Source organism: Mustela nigripes, chromosome 9, assembly GCF_022355385.1.
Source record: "Mustela nigripes isolate SB6536 chromosome 9, MUSNIG.SB6536, whole genome shotgun sequence".
Classification (NCBI taxonomy): Eukaryota; Metazoa; Chordata; class Mammalia; order Carnivora; family Mustelidae; genus Mustela; species Mustela nigripes.
The window spans coordinates 49,027,166-49,054,497 of NC_081565.1; the positions used below are offsets into that span (position 1 = coordinate 49,027,166).

The 27,332-nt window shown below is 45.3% G+C and overlaps 1 protein-coding gene and 1 non-coding gene across 3 annotated transcripts in view; both read right to left on the bottom strand.

Moving 5' to 3' along the window:
* Window positions 1-1,565: 1,565 nt before the first annotated feature.
* The window catches only part of ACER2 (alkaline ceramidase 2), a 32,972-nt gene continuing 7,205 nt past the window's right edge, over window positions 1,566-27,332 (bottom strand). The window contains exons 2-6 of one of the 2 annotated variants that reach the window (XM_059411574.1): window positions 25,617-25,731; window positions 24,760-24,901; window positions 16,971-17,108; window positions 10,013-10,150; window positions 1,566-5,855 (exon numbers count right to left, since the gene is read on the bottom strand). In XM_059411574.1, the coding sequence (XP_059267557.1) occupies window positions 5,669-5,855; window positions 10,013-10,150; window positions 16,971-17,108; window positions 24,760-24,901; window positions 25,617-25,731 (720 nt within the window). In that variant the 3' untranslated portion in view covers window positions 1,566-5,668. The remainder of the gene's footprint in view (window positions 5,856-10,012; window positions 10,151-16,970; window positions 17,109-24,759; window positions 24,902-25,616; window positions 25,732-27,332) is intronic. The other variant, XM_059411575.1, reaches the window with a different exon arrangement.
* Window positions 21,211-21,317, bottom strand: LOC132025205 (U6 spliceosomal RNA). Its single transcript, XR_009406471.1, has one exon. It is a non-coding gene; the product is annotated as a U6 spliceosomal RNA (small nuclear RNA).

Sequence of the window (27,332 nt, forward strand, 5' to 3'; positions counted from 1 at the left end):
CACTGATAACACCGTCCATTTTGTGTCTCTTCGTGCTCTTGGCCTTCCCCTATGTCACTTTCTTGTAAGTAGCCTTAATGCAGAAACTACTAATTTTATTGCTATCTGGTAAATTTGGGATTTTTTCCTTTCCTTTTTTTTTTTTTTTTTTTTTTTTTTGCTATTTGTTACATCTTTAAGGCAGTGATATGATCTCCGTTCTGTTGTAAAAGCAGCTGGATCAAATGTTTTGTTTTAATAAGAAATATAAAATAAACCAACTAAAAACGGACTTATCTTTCCCTTTTTGTGAGTTACCACCCAGAGAGACTTCCCAGCTAAGTGGGGTGTCGCCCACCAGGCCTGGAGACAGAAACAAGTGCTCACGAGGCGATGACAAATCCTTAGCTGAGGAGAGAGGCAGCAGCACCCTTAAGTTGGGGCAGGAGGGAGGCTGAACCTCACCCCAGTGAATGAAGAACAAAAACCCAAATGGTCTCCCTCTTATGTTTATTATGGAAAAATTCCACAATACAAAAGCTAGAATAATATGACAGACCCAGATACAATCCTATGAAAGGGTCTGATACTAGAAACCAATCTATAAACTATAAAGAGGCTTAGGCAAATGTAAGCTTGTTTTTTTTTGAAGTCACTTGAAATGCGCATTCCCGGCACCCTGGGGCACCCCGCCCCCTGCCCCCCAGCCCCTCAGAAGAGGAAATCCTGACTTAGAGATGGTGGAGAGGAGGGGCACTGGTTTTAGAGGGCAGCTGGGAAAGCGGACCTAAGGTGACCAATTTCAGCCCGAGAGGATTTGAATCCTGGTCTGCTGTCCGGCCCTGCAGAAGCTCTTTACGTGGGTGGCTTCCAGGGACACCTGAATTCCCAAAAAATTACATGGGTGGGCATTTTCCTAGGGAGAAGACTCACTACTCCCACCAGACGGGCAAAAAGTCTCTGCAGCCATGGCTTATGCCCTTATCCCTTCACCCAGACCAGAAAAAAAGTCTAAAAACCCACTGTAATGTATTTTATGGATTTAATGGATATATGGATTTAATGACAACCCTGATCCAGTCTCCCTTCTGATGGTCACACTGTTCTTTTAAATACGGCCTATGAAATCTTACTAATTAAAAAAATGGTCCTAGGGAATTAAAAACAGGTACATACAAAATATTCCTGCTAAAAAAATTTGCTATGCATTTAGGCACTTCATACTAGAAATATTACGCTAATCTGGAGGGTGTTTAATAATAACAATACCCAAGGGGTGCCTGGGTGGCTCAGTTAAGTATCTGCTTTTGGCTCAGATCATGATGCCCGTTGTGGGATCGAGCCCCACAGGAGTCTCCCTGCTCGATGGGAAGTCTGCTTCTCCCACTTCTACTCCCCCTGCTTGTGCACCTTCTCTCGCTCACTCTGTCAAACAAAGTCTTTTAAAGAATAAAAAATAAAATAATGACACCCCAAATCATTAACAAATTAATTTGGGAAAATGTGCTTTGCTTGACAATCCATTAAATGCATCTTTTATTTTCAGGTATTTCCGAAATCATTTGGGAAATAAACACAAACATAAATTCACAGAAAATGCCCCTTACGGCTTTAATATCGAATATAACCATCATAGCTCACAAAAATAGCATAAAGTGCAAAAGCTCCATTTCAAAAGGCTTCAAATCACTCCCAAAGCAATGGAGACTAAATGCTACCACAGCCAGGGAGCCCACACCACCCTTATACGGAACAAGTCCAGAAAGTATAAAACAAGGGGATGTATCTGAAAATACCATTTAAGTTCTGATTACATACTGTGATTATAAAATAGTCTTCAATCTGGTTTAACAGAGAGAAAGAATCAATTCAAACAATCAGTCCTTTAGAATAGAGGCCTTTTTCTTCTTCTTCTTCTTCTTTTAATCTGTAGGAGAATGTCCATAAAATCCCTTGAGAACCCCAATCTGGCCTGCCAATTCTCTCTGGCCAGCTGGAATGGTAGCACCCAGGCAAAGAGCTGACAATGAAAGGTTCCAAGCTCATTTGGGGAAAAGGAGCTGGGGTTGGGAGAGCTCGCTGGACAAGCTTCAGCCCTCCCCCATCCCCCAGATGGCTGTGTGTCAGCCCCATGGGATGAAGAGCCGAGGAGACTCCGTCCCACTCTCAGAACCTGCAACATGGCATTGGTTCACATAAGCGTGATGAACGGGTGAGAAGTTTTGACACACCTGAGAAATCCAGTAAAAACAAGTTACAGTTTTGTTTTTTGTTTTTTTAAGAAAGTCTGTGCTTGATGACCATCAGGCTTAGATTCCCCCAACAGAACATCTTGGATCCACAATTGTTAGGCACTCATCCGAGGGACAGGCCTCATTTCCCCCAAAATGTAGCCTGTTACCAAACAGATTCAGGTTATCTCTCCCCCATACACCTTCGATATATTCGTGCTAATAATATAATCATAATCATAAAGAGCAATGATTTTTTTCTAAAAATTAAGATTGAATCAAACACTGGAAAATAAGAATCACCGACTTAAATGATCAGCAATGTTGACTATCTTAGATCCAACTCCTGCTCATTCTCGGTCTTAGGCAAATCTATCCACGCAGAACACAAATGCACCCGACCTGCCATGACCTAAGTCGCAAACATCACATCTCCACGTCTCTGCGTTATTAGAGAGAAAAACCCAAAAGATTCTTGATTGCACATCAATCAATAAGCTATTCACTTTTTTAAATCTGAAAACCTGTAGAGCCCTATTTTTACCAGCGATGTCCTGCGACTCGTTAATCCGGAGCAGAGGCCTCTGGAAGATAGAATTCAGTTCATTATTTCTCGGGACCTATTCATGTCAGGCTCAATTTAAAAAGAAGACTCAGCAGTAAGTCAGAATCCAGTGATGAGCTCTCAAGGGTACAGCTGACCGAGTGTATTCCAAAAGCTGCTCCTCATGAAAAATACATAACTGGCATTTATATTCCATTCAAGCGACCGGAAGAACTGTCCCCTCTAAAAGACGGCTGCTCACAAGGCTATGGGGCAGGAGGGGGAGACGAGAAGGAAATACACCAAAATATTAACAATGATTGTTCTCGGACAATAGAAATACAGACTTCTTTTTCCCTTCGACTTTCCTGTGGTTTTCCAATTTTCTTTCAAGAGTGTTTAGTGCTAGAAGAAAAGCATCCTAAATATAAATATAAATGTAAATATAAATATGTCAGAAGTCTAACTTCAAACTAGATTGTTCAACTCCTTTCTCGATTTACCATCTCACGCTAACAAGCTAGAGTGATTTTTGTTCAAAAGTTCAGTTTTTGTCCTCAAATATACCCATTCCGTACGTTATCAGCCCTCAGCTCATTAAAACCAATCTCTAGAAGGGCCTTGTTTTTTTGTTTGTTTTTGTTTTTAAACAACAAAAATATCCCTTCTGATATCTTAACTAAGTCATCTGTCTCGTAGAAGACAGATGGAAACAGCCCTGTGAGTTGGGGCGCTGATTTCCTTATTTCCAGCAGTCACATTGCATCCCTATTTCAAAGGACACTCAGAAACTTCCAAAAGAGCAAGATCAAAGAGATAAGAGTTGGAGGTGATGATCATCAGGGACCCACCCACCCCTTTACCTGAGAGAGAGACGCAGTCCCTCCCTAACTGCTGAACAGTGCTCCTGTCAATGAGGAACTCTCAAGACAGAAATTAAACCTCACACAGAACACAAACCCTTCCCGCACTTCCCTGCCTCTCCTCATCCAAGTTTCCACGCTAAGACAGCTGGGCCTGAAGCATGTGGAAGCTTCTCTCTACTTTGGAGCATTTTGATACTACGGAATGGAGGAGCCCAGAATCCATGCCAGGTGAAATTAATCTGAAGCAAGGACTGCTACTTCCCTTTAAAAAATCCTAGACCAAAGTTTCAAAACTCGCAGTGGTTCCAAGAACCAAGGTCTCAAAGGTGCATTAGAACCCCACTAATACATAAATACCTTTTTTCAAAGTATATTTTTAAACCATAACACACAGGTACACTCCTTCAACACCAAATTTTTCACCATGGAAACCACAATTTAACTTGCATTTTCACTGCATGATATTAGGGAAATATGTAAGTTCTACCTGCAAATAAACTTAATAGAATACAACACATTTCTCACATTTGGGTTCCATCAGGATCTCTTACTGTAAATAGGGTTGTGCTAAAAAAAAAAATTACTTGAAAACCACAGAAGGAGAACAAAGTCACTCATTTTTAAACTCTCAGTTCATTGTTCCTTATTGGACTTTTCACCTTGGATCCTGTACAAAATTCTCAGTAAAGCAAGAGTTCCTAGACACACCACAGACTGGTACTGCCCAACTCTTCAATCCTTGGTGATATGACTCCTGTCCTCACAAGGACACCTCCGTCCTGCCCTCTTTCACAGCGGAATGCTGCAAGGCAGGAGGTGTCAGAGGGACAGTGAGTATCCCTGAGGTCATGTACTCCCCCCCTCACACCTCGATGACCATTTCTGGAGTCTTCATTCAGCCCAGTGAAGAGGTTAGTGGTAGCCAGTGTCATCTGAGCTGAGGAAAAACTCAGAAGGCAACAGACTTGCCCGCTGCATAAGTGACCCGAAAAGCCAGCCTGGGGTCCCCTCAGTAGTCGAGAGAAGCAGCCATCAGATGCTCAGAAAAACCACAGGAAGCACCTTGTACTCAGAGTGCACTGAGTACGATTCCCACAGGAAACACTGGACAAAGAAGAGGCGAGGTTTTCGAGGATAACTTCCAGAATCGAAGGTTTCCCATTAGCAGAAGTTTCCAGAACTTTGTGTTTGCTCCAGATGTTAAACCAGGATCCCCACTGTGACCATCCCAAGGCCTTGACTTTACAGAGTTCAGCAGCAAGGAGTGGGGCTCTGTGTGCAGATGGCTTAGCCATACCTACTCTTCTCCAAGTGTTGGAGGCCCCTGGGCTGGGGGGGCAGGGTGGGCAACAATGTCAACACTTAGAAATTGTGCTCATCTTCAAGAATGGCTTAAAGTGGAGTGTAGCTTTTGGCACAGAGGGTTTTTCTGTCCACTCCACTCTCATCTGAAGTCCCTGGCTCTCAGCAGAGGTAGTAGAGAAAGGATTCACAAGCACAAGTAAAATCTGGTTACCGAGAGTCTCCAAGTAGACCAGTAGCCTCCTCAGCCACAAGCCCTGCGTGGGTTTCATTGGCTTGGTTTTATTTTAGGACCATTTCCCCAGATGAAAATCCCTGGCATCTTCCATCAGTCAGATGGTCTTGCCTGTCACAGAGTCTGTCAGCAGGAGGGTCCACTCTGAGAGCACATGGGACCAGTGGGGTCTGGAGCAAACTCCTTCTGGGAATTGAGGCTCCCACAAGGGACCACCTTGCCATCACAAAGGATACAGCCCAACCAGTCACTGCATCTGGAAGGGACGCTGAGAAGATCTACCTGATGCCCCTCAGTTCACTTTCCGTCTTGGGAAAGGGAAAGACCTTCTTCCCCCATGCACAGTGGAGTCCTGGTGAGCCACAGACTCGCTGGTTAGAGCCCAAGGGAACAAAATACTAAAAAGACAGACCCCAACCCCCAACTCTACAAACCACCAGCTGTCTTTGCTGGCAAGTGAAGCCCATTGCATGAGGAAAAATAGGCAGAGAAGCCAGCCACTGCCTTGCCATCACGTGATCTTGACCGGTGATTTCTTGCTGGCACACAGGAGAGACACATAGGGGACACCGATGAAGGCCCATTTCTCGCTGGGCCAGAACTTGATGACGGGGCCCTGCTCGGGAATCTCAGAAGCAGCGTCAAAGTAGGCAAAGCAGACACAGCCCAGGTAGGCGGCAAGGCAGATGAGGATGTGCCTGTGAAAGGACACAGCAGGTCAGCACCCAGCCAGGGCCAACAAATATGGCCGCCTTCAGGGGACCCTGCCCTCCCCCACCCCCATCCCCACCCCACCCAGCCTGCCTTCCTTCCAAGGAGGAAGGGGCGGTAAGGTAACCAACAATCCTCGGAATAGTAGGAGAACCGCAAATCTGGGGCAAACACGGCCTGTTTTAGAAAGTTCTAAAATATTCCACATGGTGATAGGAGCAAATATGCAAATGCTTTGGGGGTTCAACCCTGAAGACTGAGGCACAAGGATTTAAAACAGGTGCTGAGAAGATGAAACTGAGACCATCTGATTAGATCCCACCTTCTTCCTCCAATGTTGCTTACACATAATTTATGCCCTTTATTAGGAATCCTTTTATACAGACAAAACTGCTTTTACAGCTTAGTAGGGAAACTTTCTCACTTGACTGTGTCCGTAAGAAGTCGTATATGAATCCTTTAGCAAGCAAGGACCATTTAAAAGCAGGTAACCCTTCCCTCTACTCTAGACTGAAATTAAATTCCAGATGAGCTAAAGATTTAAAATCCATTTTAAAAATAGAGTCAGAGAAAACATTTTTATGAACTTTGGTGGGGGAGGCCTTTCTGATACTGACAAAGTCCAGAAACCCTACAAGAAGAGATTGACTTATGTGAGAACATGACTGTTGATAACCCATATGGTACCAAAAAACCCTCATGCACTGAAAGATAAATGGGAAAGGGGGGCGTGAGATATTTGTATCATATGACCAGTTAAAGTCCCTATATTCTGGAGGGTGGCTCAGTCGGTTAAGCAGCTGACTCTTGATTTGAGCTCAGATCATGATCTGAGGATCCTGAGATCTAGCCCGGGGTCGGACTCCTTACTGAGCATGGAGCCTGCTTAGGAGTCTCTCTCTCCCTCTCCCTCTGCCCAACCCTCTCACACACGTGCACTCTCTCTCAAAAAATAAAATAAAATCCCTATTTTCCAGAGAGCTCTCAAAAACTAATCCTTTCATAGGATGCCCTTTAACCCAATCAGGGTGGGTGAAGATGGCATGATTGACCTTGGTCTCACACTATAAACACTGAAGCTGGCCACTGCCTCCATGAGGGCTCAGTGTAGAATTCTGTCTGAGCTGATATGCATGCAGATTTGCATAATACATACAGATACTGGACGGTAATGACTGGTTACTCTGTGCCAGACACCAGGTTGCTAGATAGAAATTGTTTAAAAATAGAAACACTGCAGGGAAGACAAATGAAAAGGTACCTTTCAAACGAAGAAATGCATCCATTGAACTTAAACTGTGAAAGAGGCTCAACAATGATGCTAGTTTTTTACAAAGACATGAAAATAAAAATGTTTTTAACCAGGGTAACATGAGTTAAGAGTTAATATCTAGTATATATGAAAGTATGGATAAAAGGCATTATCTTACAGACTTTAATAAAAAGTGTGCATTAATATTTCAGAGATACAGGGGCACCTGGGTGGCTCAGTGGGTTAAGCCTCTGCTTTCGGCTCAGGTCATGATCTCATGGTCCTGGGATCAAGCCCCACATTGGGCTCTCTGCTTGGCAGGGAACCTGCTTCCCCCTCTCTCTCCGCCTGCCTCTTTGCCTACTTGTGATCTCTGTCAAATAAATAAATAAAATCTTTAAAAAAAAATACTTTGGAGATACAGATCTATATGTACCTGTATCTAATAGGTATAGATATAATCTACAGATATATAAAATTTAACCTAAGGAAATGTGCAGGCATGTGAACAAATAACCTAATTACCTATTAAAAGAGAGGTGGGCTAAATGAATTCTAAAGCATCTATACTGGGAGGTATTTATTAGACACAAAAAAGTGGAAGACAATATGTATGCACTGGTAAGCAAAGTCATCCACAATCTAGTATTCCCTATGTAAGAAAAAAACAAAACAGAACACTTTATATCACCTATAGAATGATGCGAGATTTATTTACAAAAAGTATAATTAGAGAAACAGACATGAAAAATCTAGAATAAGGGGCACTAGCTGGCTCAGTCAGGGGAGTGTGTGAGTCTTGATCCCGGGGTTGTGAGTTCAAACCCTATATTAGGTGCAGAAATTACTTAAAATTTTTAAAAAATCTTAGGCCGTTAACAATTGTTATTCTTTGGTGGAATTATGAGAGCCTCTCTATGCTTCTGTTTAAATTTGTTCTAAATCATCTTTTTTTTTTTAAGATTTTATTTATTTGACAGAGAGAGAGGATCACAAGTAGGCAGAGAGACAGGCAGAGAGAGAGAGAGAGAGGGAAGCAGGCTCCCTGTTGAGCAGAGAGCCCAATGCGGGACTCGATCCCAGGACCCTGAGATCATGACCTGAGCTGAAGGCAGAGGCTTAACCTACTGAGCTGCCAGGTGCCCCTGTTCTTAAAGCATCTTAACTGGGGCAAAAATATGATTCAACTTTGAAAAAGCAGGAATTACACCAAACTTGAAACAAATTTAAGTCTGAGCCAACATTATTACAATCTAATTTTTGAATTTTGCTTAAATTGCTAAGGTTACCAAGAAACTTGGATTGATAAAAATATGTACTTACTGTACCTTGAATGAGGTCGTATTTACACACATGTGTACATTTATCAAAACTCATCCAAGTGTACACTTGGAATCTACAGTTTATTATCCCCATTATAACTCAAATTAACGTGCATAAATTCACTAGTGTGAGTCAAGGCTGAACCTAAAAAAATTCCAGTCTTCAGACTGAAATCTTCAGTTTATGCTGTTTCACATTGTTTTGTCTCTTGCAAACAGTCCTGGGAGTCCCCAAGCCTTAAACCAAGAGCAAGTTGGGTCTCATGCTCAATCTATACAAGCTCCTACATTCAAGGGCATTCACACGAGTTCTTTCAAACCACAGAGTTTTAGGCATCGCCCGATAGAAGTCAACCTTCTTCTGAATCTTGGATCTAATAAAGTTTTTCCAGCTCCTTTCCACTAGAATTCTCCCCGGAGCTCTCAATGTACAAGGGACATCATAAAGCAGATTTCCCTTGGTCCTTGTTCTCTTTTGCAATCAGAAGTTCTGGGGCACAGAGAAACAGGGCTCTGGGTTTGGAGCTGAAGCAGTTCATAGGAAAAAACCATTCGACTTCCTCCTCAGCGTGCTGAGTGTAGGAGTCTGCATGCTGTTTAATAAACTGCTTGTGAGCGCCTGGGTGGTTCAGTCGGTTAAGCGTCTGCCTTCGGCTGAGGTCATGATTCCAGGGTCCTGGGATGGAGCCCCACATCGGACTCCCTGCTCAGCAGGAAGTCTGCTTCTCCCTCTGCTTGTGTATGCGCGCTCTCTCTCTCTCTCTCTCTCTGACAAATAAATAAAATCTTAGGGGCGCCTGGGTGGCTCAGTCTTTGCATGTCTGCCTTTGGCTCAGGTCATGGCCCCAGGGTCTTGGGATTGAGCCCCGCATCGGACTCCCTGTTTGGAAAGAAGCCTGCTTCTCCCTCTCCCACTCCCCCTGCTTGTGTTCCCTCTCTCACTGTGTCTCTCTCTGTCAAATAAATAAAATCTTTATTTTTTGAATTTTTATTTTTTAAACTGCTTGCTGCCTTTTTTCTTTAACTTAACCGCATATCCTGAGCTATCCAATGCACAGCTGCTCCAGTTCCCAATAACTGAATTCCCAGGTGAGCGATTCTGAACAATTAATTCACTTCTCTGGGCATCCGTTTCTACCTGTAAAATGCATGGGTGAGACTGTCCCCAGGTGACCTGTGATGCCTTCACCTGGTCACCTGGGCATCCCAGTCCCCACGTCACCTCTGTTCCAAGTCTTCCCCACCCCCACCACCCGACCCTGGGCGATCTAGCTAGAGCTCAAGTTACGGATTCAGTTTTCAGACTCCTTTATGCTTTAGTAAAGGAGCCAGAGGTAAGGGACCGCAGACCCAAAGCACACACAATTAGGTCTTTTTGTCCTGGCTAAGCCTGCTCCCTGGAGCCTACGGCGCATTTGACAATACTTCCCATTGCTTCTGAAAGGTCCGACTGCCTCTGCGAGGAGAGAGGTGCCCCTAGGCTGTGCTCTATCCCCTTGCACACCCACGCACACCGGGCAGGGAAAAGCACGCCCAGCAGGTGCAGACCCTTGTGGCGGCCCGGGCTTACCACACGCAGTGCAGGTAGGGAAAGTGGAAGGACGACAGCAGCTCACAGAAGGCTCGGTCACTGATCCAGCAGAAGAGCGCCAGGGTCCACCAGAGGCCCGAGAAGAGGCCCAGCTTAAAGACACGCACGTTGTCACACCTGCACAGGGATCCAGAAAGCGAGTCAGCCTCAGTCCGGCTGTCACCCACCTTGCTGGTCCCCTTCTTCTGGCTCCTACCACGCCCCTAACCCCAGACCCTCGGCACTGGAGGCCCCACCCAACATCCTGTCCACACCCACCCCCCAAGCTTCTGGATGTAGACTCCACACGTCCATACACAGAGGACTCCCAAAGCCGTGTTCTCACCCAGGCCTCCCCCAGACTCGAGACTCACAGATGCAGCGACCGTCTGGACACGCCCACCCACATGTAACACAGACCCAAATCTCACATGTCCTTAACGAACTCCTGTTCTCCTATATACACTGCCCCTCGCTGCCTCTGTCATCAAACCCCGGCCCCCGAGGGATCCTTGTATGCCTCAGATAGCCCCGGCATGTGCCCCTGACCTTAGCACTGGCTGTTGCTGCTCCTGGAACGCTCTCGCTCACATACCCACATGCTTCACCGTCTCCCAGCCTCTGCTCAAATGCCCCTCAGGAAACCCTTTCCTGACCACTGCTAACAATCGCCCCACGGGCCTCCACCCCTACGTGACACTCTCATACCCCACCCCCCACTTCCCTCTTCTCTCTTCTGATTTCTCTGGAGGGATTCCAACCCCTCTAGCACCCTCGATGTTTACTTGTGGACAGGTGGTCTTCCCCAGGAACAGCACGGGACACACACAGGCCTCCCACTATTTGCTGAATAGAAAGAGCTCTCACGCACACCGGGACAAAATGTTTTTCAGATACCAATCCTAACAGCCCAAAGAAATTCCCATCGCCATTTCCTTTCCTTGTTCCTGAATCATTTGTAAAGGGGAGGAGTGACTTCCATTCCTAGGGGAGAAGGCCCCGAGGCAGCCGGTGGCCGAGGGTACTTCTCGGCCCTCCCTCAGGTCTCTGTCCCTCCATGGACCACTCCAAGGTCAGTCAAGCTCTCTGTGACCCCAAGAAGGGGTCACAGCTATGTGTTCAGATTTGTTGCACGAATGTCAAAAGCCTGACTGGTTGGTTGGGACTTTTCCTGGCCAACTGAGGAAGCATCGTACAACCAGCAAAACCAGGATGGGCAGTAGGTTCAAAGGCCTCAAAAACACAAACTGGAATACCGTCTTGTCGGACAGCTAAATGTCTTCCCTTGAAAACTTTTTTGAAATGATAGAGGGCTAGGCCTGGAGGCACTCAATTCCTACTTAGATTTGTTGAGCACGTCGCCCTCACAGACTCCTCTCTTTCTCAGCTCAGCTTTCTCTGCCTCCTCAGGTCTCCGCTTCCAGGGCGCCTTCTCAAATAGACTTTCTCGGACAGCCCCCACCCCTGTGATGTTGTCGGCCTCGTGGGCACCCACCATTTTCCTTCATAACACTCGTCACAAGACGACATCGTTTTCGTTGCTGTAATTATCTGTTGAAGGTCTAGTATCCAGTCAGACAGGGAGCTCAACAAGAGTAGGACCTCTACCTGCTTTTCACCAACTATATGCACTGTCTGGCCCAGAACACACATAAAATAAATGCCTGCTGAATGAATAAATAAGGAAGTAAAGGAAAATGTTACTTGAATTCCAGTGACCTAAGGGAGCACATTTTTTTTCCAGATTTTTTTTTTTAAGTAACCCACATTGACTGGGTACCCAATTCTCTGAATGCATGCTAGGCACTATGAAAGGCAAAATGAAAAGGACTCTTGCCTTGCTAAAGATAAAATGAAAGAGGACAAAAACAAGTGTCAACAACTACAGACAATGTGGTACAAGAGGACCCATGTACACTCAATTCAATTAAACCTAGAAACTTTGGCTTAAGAACACTCCAGAACAGGGGTCAGCATACTGGAGAGGCAGTGTGTGTGTGTGACAGTCCGCCTCTCTTCCAGATGATGAGTCACTTGGGAGGAAAGCCTGCAGAGTCAGGGTCCCAGGTTGCCTGGTTCTGTCCCTTCCTCTTTTTTTTAGAGGGACAGGTCCTACTACCCAAACCTGGGCTCCTTTGGGTTTTATTCCCACTTCTCAGGGCCCCTATCAAAAGAGCAACATGAGATTAAAGGAAAAAAGCAGAACAAAAGGGATATATACAGTAGAACCCTATTCTAGAATAAAAAAATATATATATCTCGGCTTTCTAGAATAAAAAAATATATATATCTCGGCTTTTATCTGTGGTTCTCCTTAACCCTTTGTTGTATTTGCAAAGTTGCCCTTAACAGACTCACTCCTATAACCGGGGGGGGGGGGGGGGGGGGGCCCCTACATTAAAATATATTCAGTGCAGGGGCGCCGGGGTGGCTCAGTGGGTTAAGCCGCTGCCTTCGACTCAGGTCATGATCTCAGGGTCCTGGGATCGAGTCCCGCATCAGGCTCTCTGCTCAGCAGGGAGCCTGCTTCCTTCTCTCTCTCTCTCTCTCTCTCTCTGCCTGCCTCTCAGTGTACTTGTGATTTCTCTCTGTCAAATAAATAAATAAAATCTTTTAAAAAAAAATAAAATAAAATATATTCAGTGCAGCTGAGTCACTTGATAATAAGACAAAACAAATTTCAGTAAATGTCCAGTCATAACCCCAAATAAAATGTCGTTGCCACATGGTCTGAAAGTTCAGAAAGGACACTGAAAATCAGAAAAGACTAGAAACAAGCTCCAGCAACAAGGCTAATGAGAAACAGAAAGCTCCCCAGCTCCTTCGAGCAGAGGGAGGCTGGATGGGAACTACTGAGCTGCTGCACTACAGATTATCACTAATGTCAGCAGAGCAGGTCCTGGAAGGAAACGCAAAAAGCAGCAAGGGCATCCCCTGTCTGGGAATTTGACCAAAGCAAGCCAACAACTTCTCCTTCCTTGCTGGGACTCAGGGGGAATTGGGACACAGCAGCGAACACAGGGGCCTCATTCCTGCCAATGGAGTCAACATCAAGAAAAGGGACAGGGGGACGCCTGGGTGGCTCAGTTGGTTAAGCGGCTGCCTTCGGCTCAGGTCATGATCCCAGCGTCCTGGGATCGAGTCCCACATCGGGCTCCTTGCTCGGCAGGGAGCCTGCTTCCCCCTCTGCCTCTGCCTGCCTCTCTGTCTGCCTGTGCTTGCTCGCTTTCTCTCCCTCTATCACTGGCAAATAAATAAATAATCTTAAAAAAAAAAAAAAAAAAAAAAGAAAAGGGGAAAGAAATAAACAACAACAAAGAAGACAAAAAAAAAAAAAAACAGCACAAATAATTTTTTTTAAGACTTCACCCATTTATTTGGCAGAGAGACATACAGCGAGAGAGAGAACACAAGCAGAGGAAGAGGGAGAAGCAGGCTCCCTGCCCAGCAGGGAGCCCGACACAGGGCTTGATCCCAGAACCTGGGATCATGACCCAAGTGCAGGGCAGAGGCTTAATGACGGAGCCACCCAGGCGCCCCAGCACAAATAACTTTTTAATTACAATTGGGAGGGCTGCCAGAAGAAGTGTGAGGTGAGGAGCAAGAGAGCCAAATAGGTGAGTCAACAATGAGCCAGAAGTGAGCCAAGCAGGGGAGTCAGGCAGGGACAGCATGAAAAAAGACCTGGGGATAGGGAAGGTCAGAGAAGCGAGAGGACAGAATGAAAGGGGGAAATTCATGAAGGACAGATCAGCCAGAGAGGGCCATGTTAGGATTTTGAACTTCATCCTAATTGCAAAATCAGCTAAAAAAAAAAGAGACTATTAGAGGCATGCAGGGGCCATGCTGAGGATATTCAACTTAATGTCAATTGTAATGTCAGCTAATAGAAAAACGAAAGTGATCGGATGGGACGTTCAGGGAAGGAAGAGGGCGTACACCTCTGCTTTGAGCAAACAGGTAAATGCTGTTCCCATTCACTGCAGCTGGAAATACTAGGAGAACCAGAACCAGAAAAGTTGGATCAGGAACCTGCTTGAATTCAAGATGGCTATGAGGGGTGGACCCAGAGGTGGGGCAAGCGTCTAGCCACGCCACGGTGAAGGTAGAAGGAAGGACAGAGGCAGACACACACCTGGGAGTCATTGGCACGTGTTTGGTAATGAACGCTGCGGCTGTCGATGAGATCTTCCAGGGCCAAGTGTAGAGATAGGAAAGCCAAAGCGGAGGTCACCTTGAAGGACCCCCACGTGCAAACGTGTGTAGCAAACAAGGAGCTCCTGTCAGAGACTGAAGAGAAGTGGCTACAGAGTGAGTGGAGTCCCCGGTGGGTGTGGCTTCCCGGCAGGCATGGAGAAGAGCACGTCAAGCATGAGAGGCGTGAATTGTGCAAAGAGCTGAGTGAAGAGCACAGAAGATACAGGAGGGCTAAGGAACCACCACTGGGCATACAACCCCCAGGGGGCGTGGGTGCCGAAGTGAGGCAGAAGCTAGATGGCAGTGGGCTGGAGAAGAAAAGAGAGCTGAGGGACGAAGGCAATTTTTTTTAAAAGATTTTATTTATTTATTTGACAGAAAGACAGCGAGAGAGGGAACACAAGCAGGGGGAGTGGGAGAGGGGGAAGGAGGCTTCCCGTGGAGCAGAGAGCCCAATGTGGGGCTCGACCCCAGAACGCTGGGATCATAACCTGAGCCAAAGGCAGACGCTTAACGACTGAGCCACCCAGGCACCCCTAAAGGCAACTTTTAAAGACATTGGGCTGTGGCGCCTGGCTAGCTCAGTGGGTAGAGCATGTGACTCTCAATCTCAGGGTCTTGAGTTCAAGCCCCTTGTTGGGTGTAAAAATCACTTATAGATATAATACGCACTTCTAAGACGCTGGGCTGTGACAGACAAGAGAGATAGGGTGGTGGTTGAAGACAGACCTGGACTGGGCACAGGTGAGAGCTAGGGAAGACAGGAGAGGCTCCAATGGGAAGGACTGTTTAAGGAGGGTTGAGGACCCAGGAGGCCATTTACAGGAATAAAGTATGAATTGGAGATGGACGGAATGATCCAGAGGCTGACAGACCTGGCAGGAAGGAAGGGCACTTCCTAATGACCTATAGTGATGGTTAGCTTTTCGGAGGCTAAGATTTTTAAGTATGGAACAGATGATTTCCTTTGTAATCACGTACAAAGATTAGAGTATTAAAGGAAAATGTGGGTAGCTGGGTGGCTCAGTTGAAGCATCTTTGGCTCAAGTCATGATCGCAGGCTCCTGGGATCAAGTCCTACGTCAGGCTCCCTACTCAGTGGAGAGCCTGCTTCTCCCTCTGCCCCTCCCCTTGCTCGTGCACACACGCTCTCTCTCTCCCTCTGAAATAAATAAGTAAAATCTTAATAAGGAAAATGTTTCCCTGCTTAAAAGCGACACTCATGAAGCAGGATTTATTCAAACCGTAATCTGCCCCTAACCACTGTCTTCCCTCATTTGTCCTCATTGAAGTACCCTGAATTAAAAATATTTTCCCTTCCCTTAAGCTGCTGGTGTAAAATTAACAAAATTTTAGGCCAAAATATAGCATCAAGAGTTAAAATGAACTAGATTGCAATGAATTCTCAAAAAAGAGAACTAAGTCCTCAACATTCTATCCAATTCGGGCCTAATATCAGCCAGCACCCCTGGATGATTACAAATCCATTTCAGATTTCTTTATTGGTAATTTGTGTGTTTTCCAAAGAGCTTCAAAATCCTGTTAGTGTTCTGAAACCAGTCTTTCCATTTTCCACTCCTTCAAGGCTACTGGGGAAAGCCAACAGACAAGACTGGACAGCACCCTTCCTCTGCCACACACTATTTTAAATTCTTCAGTCACCTTTGACTCTGCCTGGTATGGCCAACATTCAAAGCAGCCGCCGGAGTCAAAGCAGTGGGAAGAACCACATGTCTCCTCTCAAAACAGAGACTGAGAGAAAGCTGTTGCCACATCACACAGAGCAACTCTCACACAAAGGAAGACAGATACAAGGAGAAAGTCATGAATTAAAATGCACTTCTCAAGATGGGCACAAAGAACAAGCAGCATTTTCTGAGTACCACCGTAAGGGCGGAGATTTGATGCATTTTGGGGTTAGAGGAGAAGTCATATACACACAAGGCTAAATTGTTTCTGGATATCAACCTAAACTTGAGCATACAACTTCCCAAAGGAAAATCCTTATGCAAATAGCGAAGGCTTTACCGGACAGGCTTTAACTAAGACACAAGTGTCAGAGAGACTAGCGCCGTCCACGCTAGTTTCTGCCTGGAGTCATTGTTGCCTTATATATAGACATTTCTTTTTCCTTCTGTGTGTGAATGCAACAGCCTCATTAGGACTTTTGTCCCTGGTCTTCTCCTCTGAACAAATCTATTCTTTGTATAGAATTAAGTCTTGCAGGCTGGCCTAGGCACCCGCCATGTCCTTGAGATGTTCCTGCTCAGCGAGCTAGTGCACTGCACCTACGAACCAGCTGCTTGCCTCTTTCTGGAGGTGCAATCATTAACATTTTGAGCTAAACCATCCAATGTGCTCCCAACCCGACAGCCAGGAACTAACTCTACGTAAAGAGTTAAATGCCTCTTCCACACTTGAGGGCAGTAAAAAAACAAAACCCAAAAGCAAACAAAAAACAGAAGCCAGGCGCCTGGGTGGTGCAGTCGATTAAGCACCTGACTCTCAGTTTCAGCTCAGGTCATGATCTCTGGGTCATGAGATCGAGCCCTGCATCAGGCTCTGAGCTCAGCAGGGAGTTTGCTTGGGATTCTCCCCCCCCCCCCCCCCTTTCCTTGCCCGTTTGTGTGTGCTCGCTCTCTCTCTCGCAAATAAATAAATCTAAAACAAACAAACAAACAAATCCCAAAAAACAAAGAAGCTGTTGTGTTCCCAACCCAGGGACAGTCAGGGGTTAGCGGGGAAGAACAAAGGCACCCACCTCCTCAGCTCGGCAATGAGCAGCACGGTACAAGGAACCCCGAGGGTCATCAGAGAGATGTTGTTGATGGCCGGTTTGACGAACGCCAGGCATGTCGTCACCGCAGAAAGGACGCAGACCACTGCCTTGAACCTACCCCTGAATCAATGAAAGTAAACCAAACAGTTAGCCACGGAGCTCTGGTGGGTCTGGTGAATGCTGGCAGAGTGCAGGACCCGCGGGCAGGAGAGCGAGCTGAGAAGTGAGTTGTGCACCGAGTGCCAGGAGTCTCAAACCCACTCCCGCTCACGGGCTCAGGAATTGCACTTCTAGCAGTTCACCCTTAGAAAATAACCACAAATTTGACAGCCATTTCGCCAGGACAATGGTAAAATGAGAATCCATCTAAGTCCCCGAGGGTCAGACATGGTTAACTGTTTTCTTAGTGTTCCTTGATTTTCTGTATGTTTTTCAGAAGTTGTACAGCAGGTTCTAGCAAGGTCTTTCTGTAAAGGGTGAGAGCAGGAACGGTTTAGGTTTTGCAGGTCCTAGGACCTCCGCAGCTCCCCAAGTCTGCCCCTGCGGGACGGGCTGGAAGGGAATGGGCGTGGCTGTGCGCCAATAAAACTTGATTTGCAAAAGCAGGCAGTGGACCCTTCTGGCTCACAGGACCCAGCCTGCCAGTTTCCATTCCACAAGGTGAACCTGGAGGAGTTTATAAGGAAAACAGGGACCATTTACAAACCACAACATTCCCTAGTTTAAAAGAAAGAATCTGCACACCTGGGTGGCTCAGTGCATTAAGCAAGCAACTCTTGATTCCTGCTCAGGTCATGATCTCTGGGTTGGGAGAATGAGCCCCTGAGCCCCCAGTGGGGCGCCATGCTCAGTAGGGGGTCTACTGGTCCTTCTCCCTCCTCTTCTGTCCTTCCCCTCACTCTTGGACATGTACGCATGTACATGCTCTCTCCTCCTCTCTCAAATAAATAAAATCTTTAAAAAAAAAAAAAAAAAAGGAAGCAAGAAAATACCATCCCCATCCCCACACCCTTCAGTGGATGTACTTTCAGTAGAATGAGCCAGAAGTGGCGACGTGATCCTGGACATGCTCCTTCTTCTCTCCCTGGGACTCCATTTCCTTATCTATAAAATGAAAAGGCTGGACTAGATGACCCCCAAGGTCTCATCCATGACTGAAATTTAGGAGCACATGATTTTCCTGAAGTTTCTTTTATTCCTCATTAGCACAATTTACTTTGGCAATTTACTTTGGCCGCAAGCCCTGGAACAGGTCACAGTTGAGAAACTCATTTGAATGAAATTCCATTATAAAGAAATCAAAGTACACTGAAACCTCCAAAATAAAAATTTATCTCTTAAAGAGGAAAACCATTTATCATCAAGGTGCAGGAAATCATTGATCAAGCTGCCAACTTTCTGACCGGAATGAACAAGAATTGTAGCCCTGAACTTCAACCAGAGAGAAAATACGAATGCAGGAAAGTGTCCAGGCAGCAAATCCTCAGGAGAATCATGTTTTCCTCCTGGCCTTGGCTGGCATCCTAAGTTACTGGAGGAAAGGCTGTCTGCTCCAGCCGGAGGATGACAGCCCACAGCTCTCCTCCAACCCCCACCTCCAATCATTACAAATGACCCTTGGAGACCCACCATAACTCTTTCACTGGGTTTTTGAGGTTCTATGATCTGCACTGAGCTTTTCAGCCTTTTTAGATTGGATAAACAGAAAAAAAAAAATTAAAAACAAAACAAAACAAAACAAAAACCACTTGTAGGGGCGCCTGGGTGGCTAAGTGGGTTAAAGCCTCTGCTTTTAGCTCAGGTCATGATCTCAGAGTCCTGGGATCGAGCCCCGCATCGGGCTCTCTGCTCCTTGAGGAGCCTGCTTCCCCCCACCTCTCTGCCTGCCTCTCTGCCTACTTGTGATCTCTCTGTCAAATAAATAAATTAAAAAAAAAAAAAAAGGCTTGTAAGTTGCATTAACTCTTTAGATCAACGGTTCAAGAGTTAGTGAAGGCAACAGTGATGTAAGCACAGATTTTCCAGCTAACAGATGTAGGATCACTTGCTGCTTTCATCACTGAGTAGCTGTGGTACCTCTTGGCAAGTTCTGAAACCCTCCAAACCTTGGGTTTCCCATATTAAAATGAAGACCCACTACCCTATGGTGTTTTTAGAAGCATTAAAGCCCTTAATATAGTGCCTGGTACATGGCATGTGCTAATAAAATCCACTATTAACTGTTACATTCCCAGTGTTTGACAGTAAATGCTATTTTAAATAGTGTTATTGTGAATAATAGCTCCTCTCAGGGAAAACCTGATGGGGCTGGTGTAGCAATCCCCTAAGGCTCTGGAGGGTATTACCAAACAGTTCAAAGGCAGCAAGCTTGACAAAACTTGCTTTAAGGAGAACAGAGCCAGACACCGCCCATGTCGGTCCAGAGGTTGAGGAGGAATGCGCTTCACAAAGGCGGCCAAGCAGACAACACTGCAACGGGCAGAAGTCCACACAAGCCACAGACAGCCCACCTGACCCGAGTCACCTGAGGACCTGGGGACAAGAGAGCTGGCCACACCCAGGAGCATAGGGTTCTGACAAAATGCTGTCATGTCGATGACACCTGGCAACCCCTGGTCTCTGGTCCGCCTCTCCACTTTCCAGCCTATTATGGGCTCAAAGTGGAACACCAGGTCAGGGTACCCCGATCACCCCAGCTTCCTCAATTCCCCCAAATCAAAACAGCCAACACCAACAACATAACATAACAAAGCTGCTGCTGGTGTTTCCATGAGCCACCCTTTAGAGCAGAGGTTTGCAACCCTGTCAGACCCTGTGCTCCTTTTCTGCAGCAAATACCTGGCAATGCCCCTTTTACTCTTCCAAAGTGCAACGGATTTTATGGATGATAAAACCTCCATCATGGCAACCACCAAAACCTGTTCACAAACTTCCCAGACGTCCCTCAAGGAATGGAAATGTCCCTGGTTAAGATCCATGGCTTTACGGTGCCTTTAGGGTGGCTCAGTTGGTAGAGCAACTGCTCAGGTCATGATCCTAAAATCCCAAGATAGAGTCCCACATTGAGCTCCCAGCTCAGCAGGGAGTCTGCTTCTCCCTCTCACCTTCCCCCTTTCATTCTCTCTCTCTCTCAAATAAATAAATGAATAAAATCTTAAAAAAAAAATCCATGGCTTTAAACTAACTTTTTTTTTAAAGATTTTATTTATTTGACAGAGAGAGAGAAATCACAAGTAATAATGATGAACAGCTGAGTGTATGACGATTCTTAGGACATTCTAGGCAAGATAGAAGAATTTTTTTTTAACTGGCCAATTATTCCTATTTATATGGTAAACTTTAATAATTGCCCTGCTATTCTAGACATTTTTCAAAAACACTTATCCATTTTAGCCATTCCTGATAACTTACTGAGTCCTTACTCTGGACAAGATACTAGACATCTTCTAGGATCTCCCCCTAGATTTCCAGCTCAATAAGGTACTCTTAATATCTGCAGTTTACAGATAAGCACAATGAGGTACCAGCTTTAAAAAAAAGGTGGGGGGGGAGCGCCTGGGTGGCTCAGTGGGTTGAGCTTCTGCCTTCAGCTCAGGTCATTATCTCAGGGTCCTGGGATCAAGCCCCGAATTGGAATCTCTGCTCAGTGGGGAGCCTGCTTCTCCGCCACCCCCACCCCCCACCTCTCTGCCTGCTTGTGATCTCTGTCAAACAAACAAATAAAATCTTTTTTAAAAATTTAAAAATTTAAAAAAAAAAAAACTATTACCCAAAGCCATGTCTGTCGGATACACTCAGCCATCACACTCTGCTGCCCCTTCTCCAGGAATCTCACATGGGAACTACTTTTAATGTGTTTTTAGAAATATTCCAGCAGGGGCGCCTGGATGGCTGAGTGGGTTAAAGCCTCTGCCCTCCCACATTGGGCTCCCAGCTCAGCAGGGAGTCTGCTTCTCCCTCTCACCTTCCCAGGGTCCTGGAATTGAGCCCCACATCGGGCTCTCTAATCAGCAGGGAGTTGGCTTCCCTTCCTCTCTCTCTCTGCCTGCTTCTCTGCCTACTTGTGATCTCTGTCTGTCAAATAAATAAATAAAATCTTAAAAATAAATAAATAAATAAAATCTTAAAAAAAAAAAATCCAGCAAAGTGTAGGTCACAAAAAGAGACATTAACTGGTAAACTTGGACAGCTAAGCCACATGATCCCTGATCTTTTTTTTTTTTTAAATATGGAACGCTTCACGAATTTGCGTGTCATCCTTGCGCAGGGGCCATGCTAATCTTCTCTGTATCGTTCCAATTTTAGTATATGTGCTGCCGAAGCAAGCACATGATCCCTGATCTATAGAAATCCTGGTTTTGACATGAAGTCTTTGGTGTGGCTGCCACTTAGGACTCAGAGCTGCACTGGTCCCCCTGACCTGGCAGTGAGGCCCACAAAAAGGGGTTTGGTCGTCTTGCTCCTCCTGTCACTGGCAAGTTGAAGGTGGACCAATAGAGTTGAAATCCTTATGTATCGTGTGCTGCTTTCCCGTAACACACGCCTTTTCTTCATCTGCATCTATAGTTCCCATTTTTTCCTTCAACGTGTGTGCGCATGTCAGAAACGCCAGGCAGGGGGCACCTGGGTGGCTCAGTGGGTTAAGCCTCTGCCTTCGACTCAGGTCATGATCTCAGGGTTCTGGGATCGAGCCCCGCATCGGGCTCTCTGCTCAGCGGGGAGCCTGCTTCCTCCTCTCTCTCTCTGCCTGCCTGTCTGCCTACTTGTGATCTGTCTGTCAAATAAATAAATAAAATCTTTAAAAAAAAAAAATGCCAGGCAGAAATCTCCATGTGCTACTGGCAGTACTGGAAGCGAACTCTGAGCATCCATCATGTTTCTAGTGCTCCAGGGTGCCCAGCAAGAGCCTCTCCTGAGAGGATTATTTAATTTGACAAATGAGGAAACAGAAAGCGAAAGAGTCAGGACGAGTCACATCGTCTGTAAGCAGAGAAGCTAGGATTCAAATCCAGGGAGTCACCAAAGCCAGGGACATCAACCTCTGTGGTGCTCAGGGCTCCAAAGGACTCTTCCCAAGCTGAAGACAGTGGGGTCACGTCTTACCAGAGAAATGGTGCCAGCAATAGAAGAGTCCCAAGCAGTCACCTCTTCACCTCTCTGTCCCATGGTTTGGTTTCATTATTAAAGTTGGCAAGCTTTGAAATTACATCCATTATCCCATTTTCTTTTCTCTGGCTCGTAACATTCCCTCACTCCTCACTTTAAGAAATGAAAAAGACAGGGCCTACCTGTGTGGCTCAGTTGGTGGTTAAGCATCCTACTCTTGATCTCACCTCAGGTCTGAAAAATCAGGGTCCTGAGTTCAAGCCCTGTGTTGTGCTCCCTGCTGGGTGTGGAGTCTACTTAAAAAAAGGAAGAAGAAGAAGAAGAAAAATGAAAAAGAAAAAAGTTCTCTACTACGAACCCACTAAAAACAGTCACGTGGAATTTCAAGTGGCATGCCCAGAGAGCCTCGAACAAAACCATTCTCTGGTCTGTGGCTTCCCACTCAGCTCCCAGGACTTGAAAGATCAGATCTAAGAGCAAAGAGGTTCCTCAGCTCTCTGCCTATCACCCACCAGGCTAAGAGCAGGTATGGAGGAGACTGGTGGCCACCTTCCGGCATGACAGGAAAAGCCAAGGTAAATGATGTTCCTCCACCAGAGCCTAAGATCCCCCGGCTGTGAAGTCCCCTCAGGACACTAGTTGGCACTGCCTGCCTCCGCCCTCACCCTGCCCCCCTTCTCCACCTCACCAGGCTTCCTAAGCACCCCACTCATTCTCCTGCAGCCAGTCAAGCAAGCACAACAAGACAAGGAACTGTAGACGGCCCAAGCCAACCTGCCACACACTGAGCCTCCTTCCTCCACTGAGGAGAAGGCCACAGCCAAGGGAGACCATGTTTCTCCTGAGACTGGGAACGCCCTTCTTGTCCCCTCTTGTCAACAGCTGGCTTGCTCACTCTAGTTTTTTGGATAAGTAATCTTGAGGATCCTTTATCTGTTCCATGATACTCAAAGAAAATACTATGTAATTCAAATCCTGCTCTGTACAATGAACACTGTACAGCTACTTCACCTGAAGTATGTTTTCTCCCTACCTCGTTGAAAAGCACATTTTTAGTATTAAAAAGTAACATGTGCTTTTTGTTTCAAAAAAAAAAATTGCACAACAGTAGATTAAAGGCAAAAGTGGAAGATCTCTCCCCCACGCCCTCCCCCATTCCTAAGAATAGCCAATGATAGTGGTTGTTTATTCTCCTCCTCTGGGCATTTCTTTTCTTTCTTTCTTTCTTTTTTTTTTTTTTTGAAATTTTTATTTATTATTTATTTGCCAGAAAGAGACACAGCAAGAGAGGGAACACAAGCTGGGGGAATAGGAGAGGGAGAAGCAGGCTTCCTACCAAGCAGGGAGCCCAAGACAGGACCTGATCTCAGGACCCTGGGATCATGACCTGAGCTGAAGGCAGACACTTAACCGACTGAACCACCCAGGTGCCCTACACTAGGCATTTCTGTGCACACACACAGTCATAAACTCAAAAAGAAATAGCTAATTTGTTCTAAAATTATTATATATATATATATATATCCCCCACACAGTTCTACCATGTGCTTTTTGCAGCCAGCAATGTTTTATGGACACTTCCCGACCTCCATCCATAGAGAACAGCCTTTGGCTTTAATAGCTCCAAAATTCCTCTTTCTCTTCACAGCACCAGGAAAACTGTAGGGAGTTCTTTTTTTCTCCTAGTATAGCTCTTCCCCAAGTACACACAGCTTGCTTAACTGAAGCCATGTTTAAACTATTTATCCATATACATATGGGTCCATATAAAACATAGTGTCCTACAAAGAAATATATGTGGGTCATATGTTCTAGAAGCATTTCTCATCTTTATGAGGTTGACTTTCTCTGGTTCCTTCAGATATTGACAAATCTCATACAGCTCCTCAGAAAGGCTTTCCCTGACCAAACTCCAAATGCGCACCCCATGTCACCTCTACCCCCTGTCCAGCTTCATTTATTAACCGTAGCACTTATCCTAACATTGCATTGTTTCTTTGTTCATTGATTTGTAGGCTTCCCAACTTCAGTATGAGCTCACCAAAGGTAGAGACTCCACTGTTTTATTTACTGCTATATTCCAGTGCCTAGAAAAAAATGCATATTAAGTGTTTAAAAAAATATTTACTGGATAAATAACCATTTAAGCCTCACAACAGACACTGAAATGCATCTCTTCCTGAGATTCTGGATTTCCGGGTTGGAGGGGTGTGGGTGTGTGTGTGTGTGTTTAGATCTTAGCAGAAGTAAAACCAATACCATTTGACAATCACGGGATCTACAGCTACAAGGACCAATTCCTTAATGGAATTCTTCTATAAACTTATCAAGTCAAAGAACTGGACTGGACTCAAGGAAATGTTCTAGCAGAAAATCAAAGGTCTTTGAACTACCATTCAGTAATTTCTTCCCCATTGAAAATCTTTCCACTTTTGTTCATATCCTATGAGGGAGACATCTGACTTTTTATCCCTAATATCCCATCAATTCTTCACCAAACATATTAAAATTCCCTCTTTCGTCAGTTTACGGTCTGACAGAATAAAGACTGGACATTAAACAAATATCTGATAAGCTCATCACAGGTGAGGCTCCGTTGCCTGCTGTTTTCCTGACACTGGGTACTGCACTCAGCAGTAAATACAAAACTGTAGCACAAGCTTACCTGTCGTTCCGAAAGACCTTTGGTAGATACCTTCTGGGGAACCACATGGCCAGAGCACACATCAGAACCCAAAGGATTGCAAGTTCATCGAGCATCTGGCCCAAGAAACTTAGGGTTGCGTGGAAGTAGACGGATCCAATTCCTAGAATCAATGACAACCAGTAAAAAAAGGTCACCATAGAAGAATAGACTCACAAATTCAACACAGGCCAGCCATTCAACCAACCACTGTCACAATCACCAGATCACACTCTCACTGAAAGAAGCAGCTGAAGGAAGAAACACACACCCCCTAGGCATGCAGACTTGAAGCCTAGAAAGAGGATTTCAAGCAGGGCCCCAAGGTCAGCACATCAGAACTCAAATAATGCCACGGTTAAACACTCCGTCCTCCTCCGCGGAGGCTTCAGGGAAGAGGCAGTCAATAAAAGTCAACATTCTCTCATTGTTAAGAATTCCCAATCCGCCTGTGGAAGGAAATGGAAATTATACAAGCATTTCCCAGAACAATGAAAGATCAAACACAGAGAATTTTCTTTGTTTTGATCCATTAGACTAAAGTCTCATCAGAGTTCAATCTTTTTGTGTGTGAGATTTTCTTCCGAAGTCCTCAGAAAATGGCGCTGGCACAGCACCAACAGGGTTACAGACGTAAGCCATGGAGTGATCATTAGAGTCACACCGGTATGCAGCCCGTGTTCAAAAGCATCCTCCTTCGGGCGTCAAAGCAAAATAAAAGTTCACAAATACGTCAGGGTGACTCTGGTTTACAAAAACATAATGTTCAACTAGGACAGGAAGTGTGCAGAATTCCATTTCCTCCCTTTCGGCCTCTGCTCCGACACGAATCCACTTACCCACTACAACTAAGAGCGTCCATATTAGGTAGATGCCACTGTTGAAGCATGTTGCGTACTGGCGAAATAAGCACATGCAGATGGGCGGTAAAACGAAAAATAAGACGTTGCTGATCTGGGGGAGGGAGGGGGGATGTAAAATGAAAAGATGAATATTAAGTAAAAGGGCAAAGAAACAAAACAGCGTGTTCCAGATATGACCCTTCTTCCAAACTGAGATGGATGTGGCCACACATCTTGTTCAAGCTGTTACATCTTTTATGTATGTATGTATGTATGTATTTTTTATTTTTTAACTGCAGATATGGGGAAATTTAAGCCTTCTTTAATGGCCATTTGGGGGCTTCTTTCTGTCTCTTTGCAGCATTTTTACAGCCACTCCCATGATCGAGCTACGAAGGCTGTCCAGTCCCCTGTCCAGATTCACTTCTTTTTCTGCACAAGACTACCTATAAAGCCTTTTGCTCTACTTGAACGTACGTTTTTAAAAGTAAGGCCTACCCTAACTAATAGTAAAAAATAAAGTTTAATATGGAAGCAAAGACTAGACATTCCAGCTCCCCAAAATTTCTGCTAGCAAGGCCAGCTTTTTTCCTCCCACACCTACACAAGGCAGGATGCTTCCTAGTTTCCTGTGCCTGCCTTTGTCAGTTTCTTCCCATAATCAAACCTACTTTTAGGTAAAGATCAAACTTTCAGATTTTAGTGCGGATTTAAGCCTATTATCTTGGGGGGGGGTGGCATTTGGCTTTTCAAAAAATATACATATCTTCTCTAATATATTCAAATTGTCATTTCAACCCTTAATCACTATTTAAATATCATTAATGGGGTATTTTCCATTCCATTCCATTTATTTTCACATAAAGCTTTGAAGTCCAGGGTCAACTTCATACTTACAGCCCATCTCTATGGGGACCAGCCAAACTCCATGTGCTCAACATCCACAGGTGCCCAGGGATGACCGTACAGGTCAGCGTAACTCTGGAACCTCAGCTCTAGGGTTTTTTTAATGTATTCTTTTGTCTTTTTGTTTTTAGGAGGTCACAGCCAGCTCCTGGTTTTTTTTCCCCCAATTTTTTTTAATTCGAGGCAAAATTCACATCACATAAAATTAACCATTTTAGGGCGCCTGGCTGGCTCAGTGGGTTAAGCCGCTGCCTTCGGCTCAGGTCATGATCTCAGGGTCCTGGGATCGAGTCCCGCATCGGGCTCTCTGCTCGGCAGGGAGCCTGCTTCCTTCTCTCTCTCTCTGCCTGCCTCTCCATCTACTTGTGATTTCTCTCTGTCAAATAAATAAATAAAATCTTTAAAAAAAAAAAAAAATTAACCATTTTAAAGTGTACAATTCTATGTCATTATATGCCCTTGGAATACGAAACCATCACCTCCGTCTAGCTCTAAAATCTTTCATCACCCCAAAGAGAAATCCTACACCCATTAAGCAGGTACTTTCTGCTCCCTCCCTACCCCCCAGACCAGCCCCTGGCAACTGTTGATCTGCTTTCTGTGTCTGTGAGTGTACCTATTCTGGGTATTTCATGAAAGTGGAGTCACACAGTCTATGACCTTTGTGTCTGGCTTCTTTGTGTATGTGAGTGTACCTATTCTGGGTAGTTCATGAAAGTGGAGTCACACAGTCTATGACCTTTGTGTCTGGCTTCTTTGTGTATGTGAGTGTACCTATTCTGGGTAGTTCATGAAAGTGGAGTCACA